The 15,032-nt window shown below is 39.6% G+C and overlaps 1 protein-coding gene across 1 annotated transcript in view; it reads left to right on the forward strand.

Annotated features, from left to right (window-relative positions):
- The window catches only part of schip1 (schwannomin interacting protein 1), a 220,438-nt gene that overhangs the window by 6,285 nt on the left and 199,121 nt on the right, over window positions 1-15,032 (forward strand). The window contains exons 3-5 of the mRNA XM_075473311.1: window positions 61-128; window positions 777-860; window positions 2,474-2,615. Coding sequence (XP_075329426.1) covers window positions 61-128; window positions 777-860; window positions 2,474-2,615 — 294 coding nt within the window. The remainder of the gene's footprint in view (window positions 1-60; window positions 129-776; window positions 861-2,473; window positions 2,616-15,032) is intronic.

Here is a 15,032-nt window from a genome sequence, read left to right on the forward strand (position 1 = left end):
GGTTCTATCCTTAGTACATGAAATGGAAAATGTTGATGAATTGATGTATTCACTGTGCAGGAAGAAGTAAAGAGGTATCATCGCTACTGCAGCCACATTGGAGGGCAAGTAGTTCAGAAAGTTGAGAGGTAAGACACTGTAATGTCCCAACTGTTACCAATGTTTTTTATCGAAAGCCCTAAATTTGCAATTGGAGGATGTCATTCTGTATTCTAGGGCCTAACATCATGAAACTGTAATCTTCTTTTGTTATAGTAATGCTTTATTCTACAGTGTGAAGACATTTTGTATTACTCTACAGTGGGGATGAGGATGTGCATGAGGGTGTTTATAGATGATTCTTTGAAAGCAGAAGAAGGAGACACCCTGAGACTTCAGCCATGACACTTCAATATGAATGAGCAGCTCAGATTGACATAGAACAGATACTTGATGACATCAGTTCTTGTCCAGCAGTTCATATCAAAAACGTACTGACTGATATAGTGCAGTGAGTTGTCCTTGTGATTCCCTCAGTGGTTACAGTCTAAATGTAACCTTGCTTTTACTAATTTGAGGATCTTGATGCTAACTTTGCTACTGTTCGAGTTTCCCTTCTATGTTCTGGTCTACTGCCAATAATGTAGCACAGGCTTTCTCCATACATCTCTCTGTACCAAAACATGGAGCTTACACATGAACAAAATGCATTATGATAAAAGACGAGTTTCAAACTGTGTGTCCTGTGTTGACAAATGTTTTGGTTTGTTGTTTTTTTTCTTCTTCTTCTGTTACAGAAGCTGCTCTTGTAGGAGTGAAGAGGATGACAATAGCCTTCATCATCGTGATCAGAAGCAGCACCTAGAGATGAAAGCTATTGTGTGAGTATGACCTCTGACTTGTGTTTCTGCATTAGTGTATTAATTAACTATCAATGTCTCTTCTCCATGTTATAAATCAATTTTTCACTCTGACTGTCATCCACTTTTCCCTCTGCCCTTAAAAGCACTTTGAACTGGCCGTGCCAGAGAGATCAATTTATGTTTACTTTAATTCAATCTTTACACTGATTAGTTTTTGGACTCTCAGGTCAGAGTGCAATGTTCAGTATATGAACTCTTGTTGCCCTGTAATAAGATTTTAGTTAAACATGGGCTCACCCTTTTTATAGGTGCAAAAGCGAAGGACAGCTCCCGCCTCTGGCTTCCCCTCCTTGAAAGTTGAGCAATATAGAAAGAGACCCATTTCTGTCTTGAGTCAACACGACTGGGGAATAGAAAGGTGTGATGGGCAGAGCAAACAAATGTTAGGATGAACTCAGAGAAAAGGCAGTCAAACAGGAAGTATGGAGAGAATGGGGAGAATGGACTGAGAGCCCAAAAGGGAGTGAAAGGGTTGAAGATGGGGATGGACAAAGACAAAGGTAAAGGTATTGGTTTTGTAGCAGGGAGTTATGGCTTAATTTAATTTGTTCCATTTGGTTCAGCTGTCTCCCTGCTCCACTGGAGGTGAATGTGTTTCTCCATTGGATAATTGATCTCACACTCCATTCTAAACTCTGATGCTGGGATTAAAACGGGGGTGGAAGGGAGTTGAAAGCGATATACGGAGAGAGCTGGAGAGTGGTCTAGTGTGTGGGCAAGATTCAAAATCAAGAACAAAAACAAATGGGCACCATTATAAAAGAAAATGTAAGCAAAGATAAATCAATTTTTTTTTTTTACTCTGTCCCCCAAATGCTTTGATATAAGAAATCTTATCTTCCTGTGTTAAAAGAGCTACTGTTTCCTTAAATGTCTCATATTGTGAGAATGTGATTTAATTAAATGTAAATAGGTACCCCCCCCGATTAATTTTATTGTCTTCCTTCACTGTCAATCTCTTAAGGGACAGTCACAGAGAAACGTGATACCATGATAACGTACAAGTCATGTCGCTCTGCACTGTGAAACTTCTGACTTTGTAAACTGAGAGGCTGTCTACAATACTGTACACCTAAATAAAATAAAATGGTTATGCTATAATTATGGCTGTAATCTACATTGAAATGATCACATGGCGAGAAGAAGAAGCGGGATGTCTCATCAGTGCCTGCTGCATCGGCTGTGCAGAGGTGAACTGCATTTGTTATGCAGCTCCCACTGGCTGTTCTTCTATGTGAATCAATTAACTTTTCCTGAAAGGGGCGTGGCCTTCCTTAAAAATTTAAAGCCGCAAACACTCGAGCTCCCAAGGACAGGACTGAAAAGGAGGGCTATGTAGAGAGGGGGGTGGTGGTGGAGGGGGGTGAAAGAAAAGAAAACAAATATGTCATGAAAACACTGCACCACAGTAACTGAATTTGATCAATGTAAACCACAGCCACAGACTGACCAGTGATATTTGTTGTTATATTCAAAATTGCCTCTTCCACTTTGCAAACTTAGATTTTGAGTGACATCATCGTCTGATATGCTCTGTAGATGTCACAGATACACAAATTTTACATTCCTAGGATCCAACGGGCCTGGCGTGCCAGTATGTCTCGGAAAGGGAGCTTGGAGGTACAACAGCAGGACCGTAGCAGCCATCATTGGGCAGAGACGATGCCTTCAGAGAACCTCCTTGAGCCTGTGATGACTACGGATATTTCTCCGGTAAGACTGCAAATAGGAAATAAAACAAGCTTCCATATGATATAAGATGAGAATGAGCCGAGTGGCTCGAGTTGTAGACTTCTTATCTTCAGTGCTGTTTGAGTTGTCAGCTGTGATCTGTTGATTCTGCAGAGCATGAAAAACCAAGGGGTGAGTGGATGCATGAATGAAAATACTAATAAAGAAGAGAGAAAAAAGGAGGGGATGAGGGAGGGGTGTTTTCCTCTAGTGTCATTTGGGGGACCACAGGGGTCGCATTGGTGGAGGTGGATGGGAGGCCAGCTGGCACTGTGCCCAGATCTGTAATTGGCCCTTAATTAGGTGAATTTTCAAAGCTGGTTGATTGATTAATGAAGTGCCTCTGCCCTTGTCGCCCACCGACTCACCCCCCACTCGTTCCTTACCCCTTCATTTTCCCAAGGGGATGTGGGGGAGAATTAAATAGTGCTCACAGGGCATGGCAGCCAAAGAAAAGTCAGAAAAAAAGCAACTCTACGAGCATCAGATAAACAGCGAGAAGAGGAGCAAAAAGGAACAAACAAAGTTGTGCTGGAGATGTAGAGGCAGAGATAAGGAGATGAATGCAGTGAAAAAGATGCCTTTAAACCGCCTCAAGTTCTAAGTGACAGACGCTGACACACACATAAGCAAACACACACACTTAGTCTGTTGTGCTGTGCTCCCAGGCTGTGTCGGCTCTCACATTGTAGTAATCACACCAAGTCACACAAGCGCATCCCTTCCCACACTCTTTGCAGAGACTTAGCCCAGAAAAATATGATGTCATGTCTATGTATTGCTGGTGTGTGTGGGTTGCATTTTTTCCCCACTCTCTTTTTAAGCAGTGATAAAGAAAACCATGTATCCTTTTGCAAACAGATGGGCTGGTGTCCTGGTGAGACCGTGCGTGTGAATATGTGTGCTTCGTTTTCATATTGTTTGTTCTGGTTGAAAGAGCTTTTTGTTCATTTACACTGCAGAAAAATGTATTGCTAATTAGAAAGTTGCTCTCACATAAAAACGGAGATGTTGGATACAGAGATGGCTTATCATTTCACATGACTATATGAAACAAATCCATTTGAAACCTAATTTCATAGGGAAATAGTGACAGTTTCTCAGTAACTCAGTACAAATAATCTGAAATGAGGCATTTAAGATGAGGCTAAAATGTTGTATTTCACCTTTAATTCATCTTTTTAGGAAATAAGATAATGGTTTTTCAGAGTTCTTCCCTTTTCAAAGGCTCAAATATGATTGGCCAAATTCACAGAACTGTTAACACCTGGGTTACTTTAAAAGAAAGAAATCCAGTATTTGGTGAATGACTTTCATATAGGCAAGAACTGCTTAAGATTCTTTACTTCAGCCTCTTTCAGTTACATTTTTTTTTGCGATTCATTCATCCAATAGATTTGTCTTTAGAAAGCCAAAAGTCACTTCGGCTGAAGTCAGACTGTTCTTCCATTAAGAGCATTCTCTTTCTTCCCCTTTTACTGGGTAATTACAGACATATTCTTTTTACTGATATGGTGGTGCAGCGTTATCATAGACCAATCTCTGTTTCTCAGCACTCTTTTCCTCCCATCACTCAAGCACAAGTTCATCCTGGTTTCTTTTGTTAAAAAATTTAAGCTCCAGAAATGTTCTGCCATCTTCGGATCTTTTCTATTAAAGTCTTACCTTGCCTTTCTGTCCTTGTGTGTTTCCACTTGTTTCTGATTTGAGGAAAATCCTCTTTATTTACACGAGTGAAGACATTTTTTTATTATAGACTTTGGAAACAATAAGCCTGTCTCCTTGAGAGTATTGTTGGTATTTTTTTTCTACCAAATAAAACATTTTGCCATCTTCCACTTTTGTGGTCTTCAATGCTTTTGGTGTTGCAGTGATTAGCAGTGCATTGCTTTTCTTTTTTTCTGAAAGGTCTATTTTGTTTCTTGTTTTTTCAACAAGGCCTTTTACAGTTGTATCTACAGCTATTTTGACCTAGCAGAGTTCCTTTAAACTTCCACAAAGGCAGAGCCTATTCCAGCTACCAGCATTTGATGCTTTCACCTCTTTACTAACACCTGCTTTAGCTAAAAAATCTGAATATTTTATGCATCGCCAAAAAGACCCCGCAACCCTGTAGTGCTGCAACTTGGTGTAATAGCTACTTGGCTGCATCCTATGATGGTTTTTTTTTTTCACTTTTCTGTTGGGATCAAATACTCACTTTCTGTGCTACAAACCGCCTAACCTTTTTTCTTTAGAAACAGTTTTTAAAGTAAAGCTGGACAAGCATCACTGCTCTTTCCTCCAGCCTTTTTACCTCCCCACTCCCTTGCATCACTCATCTTGCCTCCACCTCTGCCCACAACGCACTACACTGTTCCTTCCACTTTTTCTTTTCTTTGACTCTGTCTGTCTATCATGCCGTCTGCCTCTTTCTCACTTTGTTTGTCGTCATTCTTACTGTATCACTCTCTTGTGGCTGTTGTGTGCTCTGAAGGACAGACATTCATCACTTTAAGGCCAGGGTGCCACATTACATCTTTGTGTGTGTGTGTGTGTGTGTGTGTGGTGGTGGTGGAGGGTGGGCGGGCCTTGCCACTGCCCTGTAGGAGAGCGGGGCAGGTTCAAACATACCTCATACATATTTTATGGAACTCTGATATTGAGCGCACATGTGCATTGAGAAGACTCTGCAGCACACTCTTAATCTTACATTGAAAAACATTCATGATTTACACTCGATCTTGTACAGCAATGCCTCTAGATTGCAACTATTTGCTTCAGTGCCAATTTGATACTGCAGTTGCTGTCGAGATATGATGATCTGCTGTATAACTGGATACAGATAAATTATTTATGCAGTAAGGGCCTGGGCTCTGCATGTCCTGCTATGGTCATGTTGGGCCTAGCTTGTTGATGGTAAATCAATAGGCTTGAGTGTTGTGATCGGAGTGCTGCTTTATGTTGGCGGACTTGCAGGAGTTGTTGGTGTGTTGGTTACTGTGTAACAAAGTAGTATGGGGGCTTGATCCAAAATAGTTAAAGGAGTAAATTATTTCAATTCCACAAAGTCCTTGCAGCTGTCAGTGATTCTATAATATATGCTCAGATACCGCTGTTTTGTCTGTTCATTAAATGCAAAACTGCAGCCAGGAGAAAGTACTTTCTTACTTTAGCTTAAGACAAGGACTCACGGCTCACATGGCTTGTCTGAACATAAGAAAATCTGCCAACCAGCACCCCTGAAATTTTTCAATTCAAACCTCATAAATTTCCTAGAAACTTAACAAAAGGCAAAGTATAATTACAGTAAGTAATATTTTGGTTTTATAGAGAGTTCTATACAATAGATCGTCTTTGGTAGTTAGTCTCCTGGCCAAGACAGTTAAAGTGGGGGGGTGTATGGCTTATGGCTCTTAAGTGGTAAACATGGTGGGTGGTTGGTAATTCACAGTACAAATGGACAATGAGCCAAAGAGACACTGCAAAAGCAGCCCTAGAGGTTTTGAAGGTAAAGAAGTTAAATGGAGGACTCGGGCAGATTAAACTGAATTGCTTTTGCTAAAGACAAAATTAAAACAAAGTTCCAAGAACAAACTGGATGAAGCTGGAGTCTGGCGGCCTGGCGATACACCATAAAGAAGGAAACACATTCTTTAGTGTTGTCCAAAAGTTCCCGATTTTAAGTTGTCATTGCCTTAGTATTCAGTAGATTGTATCAAAAGGAACATTTTGCTCATGTTTATGTCGAAGTCCCATAATGTCTCAGGTCTTGAAAAAGAGGGTTCTTCGTAGTGAAGAACTGTAATGTCTAATCCCTCAATTTGGATGTAAATACCTTAAAACCAAAGTAATGACCTCCATTTTTAGTCAGAAAATAGGGATATAATTATAAAAAGTGAGTCAAATTTTCAGACTGGAGTTCACCCACTAATGAAACTCAAAATGCTAAGCATGTTTAAGGTCACATTTTGAAGGCTCATAGTAGTGCACACCGTGTTTCAAACTTACCCTTAGGCTTAACTTAACATTATGCAAACCCACTTATGTCAGTGAATTTGAGAAAGATACCTAATAACTCATTGGCTGCAGATTTGAATACAGATGAAGTCTTGCACCCTGCAGAGAGAGCAGAGCCTTTGAAGCATTGATTACTAATAAATGAAGATCTGCAAGAACTTGTGGGTACTAAGAGTATTTCAGCGGAACTACTTTTTATGTGCATAGGTATAGATTATCGTCTGGCCACTTGTACTCTTTGCTCTGTATTTAGCATTGAAAGTATGCCCTTTTGTAGAGCGATCTGAATGTGTACACATCTTTAAGAGCGCATTTGCATAGGAGCATCCATATGTGCTGACTTAGTTGTTTCTGTGGATTTACAGCTGAGTGCAGGCCTCTGGGATGTTTCGGTGAGTTTCACTCAGAGCCACTAGCCAATGATCAAAGCTAAAGGACTGAGATGAGAATGAATATGAAATGTTTCAGAGTTGTCCCTAAAAACCAATACTGCTGCTGGCCTGCCTGATCACTGATGAAGTGGTTCAGGTGATGGATAGTTAGGAGAAGAGCAGCACTGTCAGTAGAAGAAGAAAATAAGACAGAGTTCACTTTCAAATATAGAAAGCACACATAACTTAATCTCTGCTTAGGCTGCAATAAATTTGTTTGTCCATCGCTGCTTGTTTGTGGACATTGATCTGTTCCTATCTCTGTGGCTTGTTTGCACTTTTTTCCTTTCCTTTTCTGAGGCCCAGGCGAAGGGAGAGTGTTAGTGTCAGCATTTCTGCAGGCTGCGTGGGAGATCATTCTCTCATCTCTCACTGCCAAGAATCTCACGAAGCAAAGTGACGGCTTCATCCGTGCTGCCACCTCTACCCACCTTAATCCCCTTTTCTCACCCCACTCCGTGTCATTCCCTCCCACTGCTTTTACCTTCGCAAACACATTTGCACAGGTCCACATCCACAAATACATACCAGCCTCCCGCATTTGCAGACAGATGCAGAGAAATGTTTTATTGGTGTCAGTCAGTGTCTCCTTTTTAAATGAATTTATACACTTCTGTTCGAGAGTTGACATCAATCGGGCTTAATCCATTTAATAGCCATGGCATTTTCCTATTACCTTATTTACTGTCAAAACAGGGCCAGGCTCAGCCGGCTTCCTGAGAGACAGTAACTCTCACATTTGCATCCTTCAAAGAGGTAAATGGGACTCCTTGTGCAAAATAATAAACTCTGGAGGAATATTCATGCCTACCGGGGACGCGTTGACAGTCGTACACACTTAAGTCAACACGCTTCTAATGGATTTTGTTCTTGAAATTACACTTGTTCATAAAATACAGAAAGTCCCTGTTTATAGCATTATATCTCTTAGATTGGCTCAGATCTGTAAATGCTGTTGTCGTCTGCTGGTATTTTTCCATGTTTCATTCCTTTTTACCGTAACAGCAAAAGACTCGCATCATGTCTTATATTTTTCCAATTTTGGGTTTAGGGTTAATTGTTTCGGGTATTACCATATTATTAAGGACTATGCTTGCACCAATGTTGCATTTGAGTTTCAAGGCACACACTAAAAGGCAAAACTCTAAAATGATGCTTTTTCCCATTTCCACTCAACAGAACAAAAGTGCATTAGCCCTCGGCCACCCATATCTTCTCACTGTGAATGAATAAAAGAAAAAAAGAAAAAATGTTTAGAAGTTACAAAATATATAGCCTCTGATAACACAATTGAATGAATAATGTATAAAATTAAGGCACAGCTGAATGCTCTGACAGGTTTGTTGAATATCTCATTCGTTGCAACTTCACTGCTTGCACTTATGCCAGCAAAACCAACTAATACACTTTATTGTTCAATGAATAGTTACAAAGAGATGATCTTTGAAAATTATTCTGATCTTTGAACGATGAGTTGGAGCTACCAAGTTGAGGTGAGAGTTTGGTGAAAGTGATATCTCCATATTTACCATTTTAAGCTCGATAATAATTAGTTCAAGTAATGTCATGAACTGATATTCATCAGTTTGTACCTCTGATAAGACTTTAATTTTGGTTTTGTTTCATGTTTCATGTTTGGCTTTTGGTGGAGGAGAGATGAAGTTTCTTACTTAAACAGTAAACTTAGGTTGGTTTTTCACAACTGGCCCCAGAATCTCCTTCTTTGATATGAAGTATGTGATTAAAAGATTTCTGTAGGTTGCATTTGTTGTGCTGAAGGAATTTGTTCAGGTGAAATGTAGATCTGACTTGTCAGCTATTGCAGTACAGGTTGTTTTGCTTCAAAGTTGTAGTTGTTCCTGCTGGCCTGCAAACAGCAATTTGTTGAAATTAAGAAATTATTTCATTGCAGGCTTTTAAATGACACTTCCTGGCACGTGACTGTCTTTCCAGACACTTGTATGCGTACTCCAGCTTTCAGTTATAATAGAAAATAATGCTCCAAAATAGCCATTGATTTTGTGAGAGCCCATTGGGGGAGGATATCTTAAAGATTCATCATGGCTATATGGGAGTGAAAGAAAATGAGGATAAGATGGAGCTAATGTCTCCAGAAGGCACAGAAAGGACGATGGATGGCTAAAAAGCTTAGGAGAGGTGGTGATGGAACGTAGATAAAGAGTGGTAGGTTTTGGAGTGATTATTAGAATGAGTTAGTCTGCATGAGCTTCCATCTCTGTGGATTGTCTGACTCCTTCTTCTCCAAACATAAATGTGCATCGATACATCTGTTGATGTGTTCCCATCAGCTCGCACAAATACAGACGCACCAGCAGCCTTCAGTGTTACATTAAGAAAACCTTATGATCCCTCCAGGACAAATCAATGAAAGCTGTTACCCAAACGGAAAAGAAGTGACAAATGATGACAACAGCATGGGGCAAGACCATGATCAGGACGTATAGTGGAAAAGGAGTTAACATCTTACTTTTACATTTAGTTCTTTTGTGAGCACTGGGTTGATACATTTTTTTAAACATTTTTTTTGTTCTCATTGGAAATTTACAGCGGGCTGTGTGCAGCATTTTGATGAGCACAATGGCTTCCAGCTGGTGTATGGGGATTTGATTGGATGCTGTAGCTCAGTGCAAACTCCCCACATGCTTTTAAATGGTTATTTATCTAGAAAACGTGCCATTTAGCTGACATTACTTAAAGTAAACAAGCGTATAGCTCCATGGGTCCTCACATATGACTCGCATATAAACATGGATGTGCCACCCTTATTTTATATAAACAGGATACAACAAAGCATAAATCTGACGAAGGCATCTCCTAACCATCTGCAGGAGTAATAACAATCTGGTACCTGAGGCGATCTGCTCTCCTTTTCTATTTCAACACTTTCTCAACAAATTCTCTCTGCACACTCATGTTCCCACCAGTCATCTCCTCAACTCTTTTATTTTTTTCCCTTCTCCTGCAGCCTCCAGTTTTTTCTCTCTTCGTCCTTTTGTCTTTTATTTTTTTGGTCTGCTTTCTCACACACGCTTCCTCACACACACAGGGAATGTCCCCCTCTTTAGCCCATTTCGTACTCGGATAGGCTCAGTCCTCATGGCCGATGAGTCTGCCATAATGAGATCCCTGGAGGAAAGAAAAGTGGTATAAAGAGCAGCCGAGAGCCGAAAAAGGAGAGTAAAAGAGCCGGGGGGTTAATCTCCCTTCTGACCCACTCGGATAGGGAAACCTCTGGAATAGCTCACCCTCATTCAGCTTTAACTCTCACAATCGGTTCTACTCTTCTCTTAGCCTCCCTCCCTTCTGTTCATTAGCCATCTACCATTACTGTCCATTAACCAGATCAGAGGCATTATAATCCCCTTCTGACAGCGCTGCTGCTGTGCCTACAGAACTATTGGTGTTGAGGAAAGACTGAGCATCCTCAGTGGAGGGGGGGCTCTGAGTTGTACATTAAAGTCAAAAGCGTAAGTAAGAGGGGGCTTGGGATGTCGGTGGAGGAGAGAAAAAAAATGTCCATACTAGGAGTTATGTTTTGTCTCATATGGTATGCAGCAGGTTCATAAGATATTAATTTCCTCTTTGCCTATTATAGGCACGTTGCTGGCACACGACCACAGCCATTGGAAAGAAATAGCTGACAAAACGATTCTTCAAAGCACAATTTCTTGTAATGTTTTGGATGTCATGAAAAACTGTTTTTTTTCTTGTCAACTTTGATCGCTTTTTCTGTTGTTTGAGAGGCCATCCTCAAATTAGTCGTCTAATGGAGAGGAGTGATTTGCCAGATAGTTGGTAATAAACTAGAGGCACCTCCATGATCCTGTGAAGTTCAGATTGTTGCAGCCTGCTGCTGATTGTCTCATTAGTCTGTGCATGAAAAGAGAGGCATACTGCTCATCATCTCTCCTACCGTGAATTGAACTTTTTCTTTTTTTCTACCTCAAGGGGGGTCTTAGATCTTTTATGTATGGGTCACGTCTGCTGGTACCTTTTCTGTAATTGTAACTAGTGAACTGGTTTAAGGATGAAACTGACATGTACCATTTTATTTTGACAGGGCTAAGGTTGAGTAGCTGGAAACAAGTTAGGCTTTTGCGAGGCAACAAATCTTGTCATCAGTCCTCAGCAGTTTGGGTCAATCTTTCTGCTGCCCTCCACAATTCTCTATGTTGTTACTAGCATCTCAAACTATGAAATTTAAGTCCTGATTTTTTTTTTTTTTTTTTTTTTCTTATGTGAACTTGTGTTTTTTGTGTGTGTGTGTGTTTTGTTGTACTCAGGTGTGTATTTGTACTACAGGATAAGTGTGATGAGCACGCCAGCAGAGGCTCTTGAGAAGTCCTTTGGGTAAATTTCTCACGGGCGTATTTGATCTATGTCTGCCCTATCTTGTGTCTTTTTGATCTTTGAGTCAGGGATGAGGGGAGAACTTGTTGTTCTTTAGTTTGATGTATATAATGTAAAGCCATTCCTTTCTCCATCACAGACAAAAGAAAAGAAAAGAAAAAAAGTAGCAACACTTTAGAAGATTGAAAGGTTAGAAGATTATCGTGGGTGGAATGCCGGGCTTCTCTCTAATACACTGCATGCTGATGGATGAAAACTGTTTGAGCGTTGTTGGAGTGTGAGAGGACTTTTAGTGTTTGGGGAATCTTCCCAGCCAAGAGCCTTTGCTTTGAAGTTTTGCCTTTGTCTGTAAAGAGCACTCAATCTTTTGAAGCCACTGTGAAAACGCTTGTATTTGCATATACATTTACATAACCTGCAAAGGCATTGTATAGTCATATGTATGTCTTTTGACAGTATGCGTGTTCTCATGCTTGTATATACATGTTTGTCAAGTGCCCTTGCATACAGAACCCCAGTCTAGTTTCCTTCTGGTGGTAAACACTGGCCAAATGTATCCTCATAATCTTCCATCATCACTATGGTAACAGTAAATATATACAGGATGTCCTTTTTTACTTGTGCAAATAACTTGCTGCAATCCAATCTCTTCATATTGACATATATGACAATATTATTGTGATAACTTTTCAACCTTCACCACTGAGTACCAGTTTGTGGAAATCAGTCTGTAGAAGTTTTTGAAGCTCTAAAAAAATGTATCATATTTTCATTGTCTGTGGTAAGATGACAAGAGCAAAAGGTGATTCCAGTTCTTTTTATCGTTTCCAGCTTTGACCACTTTCTAGTTTGGATCCAAAATTGTAAAAAAAAAAAAGAAATAACTTATGTCAACAGAAAAACCTTTATTATAAATAATTCAACTCAAAGTGTGAACTTTTGTATTAATAGGAAATCTCCACACACAAACCATTGGCTATTCATGTTGATGTGTAAGATAATCAGGCTGGCAAAAACAATGTAATCACATGCAGAGATCCTGACAAAGAGGCATCCTTTACCGGGAGGTAAGCCACCTAAAACTGAAAGAAAAGAAGTGGCTGCTCGGCTGCCCTTTCTGCCTGTGCCCCCTGTGCCTCGCTCCCTGCGACAGGGATCAGGTGTGTGGACTCAACCTCTCTCCAGGAGTCAGTCTCCCTGCTGCTTCACAGTATCCCCATCTGCACCCTTAACCTGTCGTTGGTTTGACAAGGTGCTGACAAAGAAATAGTTTTCGGACTCATTACAGAGAAAGGGAGCAATAATGATGGTCCTTCAGTTAGGGGAACAGAAGGGCTTCCCGTGCCATGCTGCTTTGAAACCAGTTATATTTTTTCCATTTTGATAACAATGGTCTCTTGAACATTAAAACAATACAACACTCAGCCTACAGTTATAGTTTTCCACTTGTGTCCTTCCATGTTCATCAGATGATTACTAGTTGTTTTACTCAGAGGGCCACAGTGCAGTAAAGAAAAAGAAAATCGGAGCCATGCAGTGTGAGAGCTGATGGGATTTCTTTTAAGTAGTTTGACTGCATACATATTTTGCCTGTCGTTGTTTCTGATTCATATCCAGAACATCTGAGACTCCCTGAAAGAGCCAAAAGGAGTCATTATGTAAAGGTTTTCTGGACAACTTGGTTTAGCCTGCCACTGAGTTGACCCTCAACTTTAATTAGCAGGAGAAAATAGAGAATGTATAAAAACTGTGTTTTAAGACATCTTTGACGGAAGATCAGTGAGATTTGGGGCTCTTTTACAAGGTTATCGTCACTAGCTTTCTTTAGTGGTTCATCCAGATCTTTCCATGTAAAACGGATAACTTGGTGGACTGTGTTGATACAGCAGCTTCAAAACGTCTAACAAGTGGTTGCTATGTGGGAATTCTAAATGACTCTTTGTGAATGTCCACTGTCACTTTGATGCGTGTGGAAATGAGAGAGAGCTTTACAGTTTACAGTAAAACATCGGGCTGCTCCCAACAATGATTTAATTCACTTCCAAATGTTTCCCCTCCTACTGTCATTTAGCAGATGCTACTTCCTTCCACAGAATGAGCATGAAATCAAACCTAAACACCAAAACAACAACAGACACGGCAGAACAAGAGCAAATAAACACTGGCAGTGAGGAGATAATAGAAATAAGACCGCTTCAGCCTTGTACCTTGTATAAAAAGAGCCGCAAAATAAGTCAAACCTCAGATTATTTGTGCATGCTATTCAATGTTAATATAAATATCTTAGTATTTATGATTATTGAAATTTTCACAGTTTATATGGTTTAATGGTTATTAAACGTTTATTCTGATAGACATGTCATTCAGTCACTTGTTTTTTTTTTTGTTTTTTTTTTGCTACAATTCACAGATAGTTCTGTGTAACCATTTTCTTTACCCTTTGCCATGCCGGCAAAATCCAGTAAATAGATTATGTTGCTTAATTTTGTGGCACAGATTAGAAAATGCAGAGCTTACAAGTTTGCGTTTTTAAGAACATTCCCTACTTTTTTCAAAACGTTTGGAGCTTTCTGTACATTGAAATCTATTAAAGACCAGGATTACAAGGAGTCTTTAAACTAAAGGGTATGAATAAGCACATATACATGACACTAGATAAGACTCAAAGTCTTATTCCTGTTTTCATTTTCATGGAAAAAAATTTGTGTACATTTTAATTGTACTGCCGATTTAAGAGCACTACTGTTGAATTTCAACTGTAAGAAACTGAAAAGCATCAATGCTTATCCAGTGAAATGATGACTTTGGGGGTTTTCAACAGATTTGCAAGCCATCGTATGAATATTGCATTCTCACAGGTGCTTTTATTTCAATTTTTGATTATTTTCACATGATTTGTTTAGCCCATTAAATGTTCAATAATGCCCATGAAATGAAGATAATTGAAAAGAATAATTTTCTGTAGGTGATGCAAAACAGTTATTCGTTTAATCTTTGTCAAGTAATATATTTGTCGATTAAACATTTTAACTCTAATGTACTCATGTACACAGTGTTTGAGGCTTTTACCGTCTCTTTTTTTTTTTTTTTTTTTTTTTTTTTTTTTTTTACCTTTCATTGCATCTTGTCCCATCCCACCCTGGGTGCTCAGTCCTCTGAAGATCTAACTTCTAGAGATCTATTGCAAGTCTGTATGTCAAGCTTCCGCTGTACTAGTTCTTATGAAGCAAGAAGGAGATCTGTGTGTGTGTATGAGAAAGAGAAAACACAAACCTTAATGCAACATCACCTCTTTTTAGTAGTACATAAAAGAAAATGATTAATCATTATACATTTGAACGAGATGTTGGCTCAGTCGTAATGGACTAAGTCGGCAGAGGGACGAAAAGATAAAAAGCTTAGGTGAAAAATGGATGTTTATGTGGCTTTCAGGAAGAAAAATTACTAAGAATAATCTTCCAATTTTTTGCCACATGGACCCTTTTAAGTTGGGCAACAAAGTGACTACGTTACCCCTATTAAACACTGTAAGTGCAGAGGTATTACAGCACATCAGCTAATTACTATCCCCACATGGCAGTCTGGGGGGCCGGTTTTA

The sequence above is a fragment of the Odontesthes bonariensis genome, chromosome 9 (assembly GCF_027942865.1).
Source record: "Odontesthes bonariensis isolate fOdoBon6 chromosome 9, fOdoBon6.hap1, whole genome shotgun sequence".
Lineage (NCBI taxonomy): Eukaryota > Metazoa > Chordata > Actinopteri > Atheriniformes > Atherinopsidae > Odontesthes > Odontesthes bonariensis.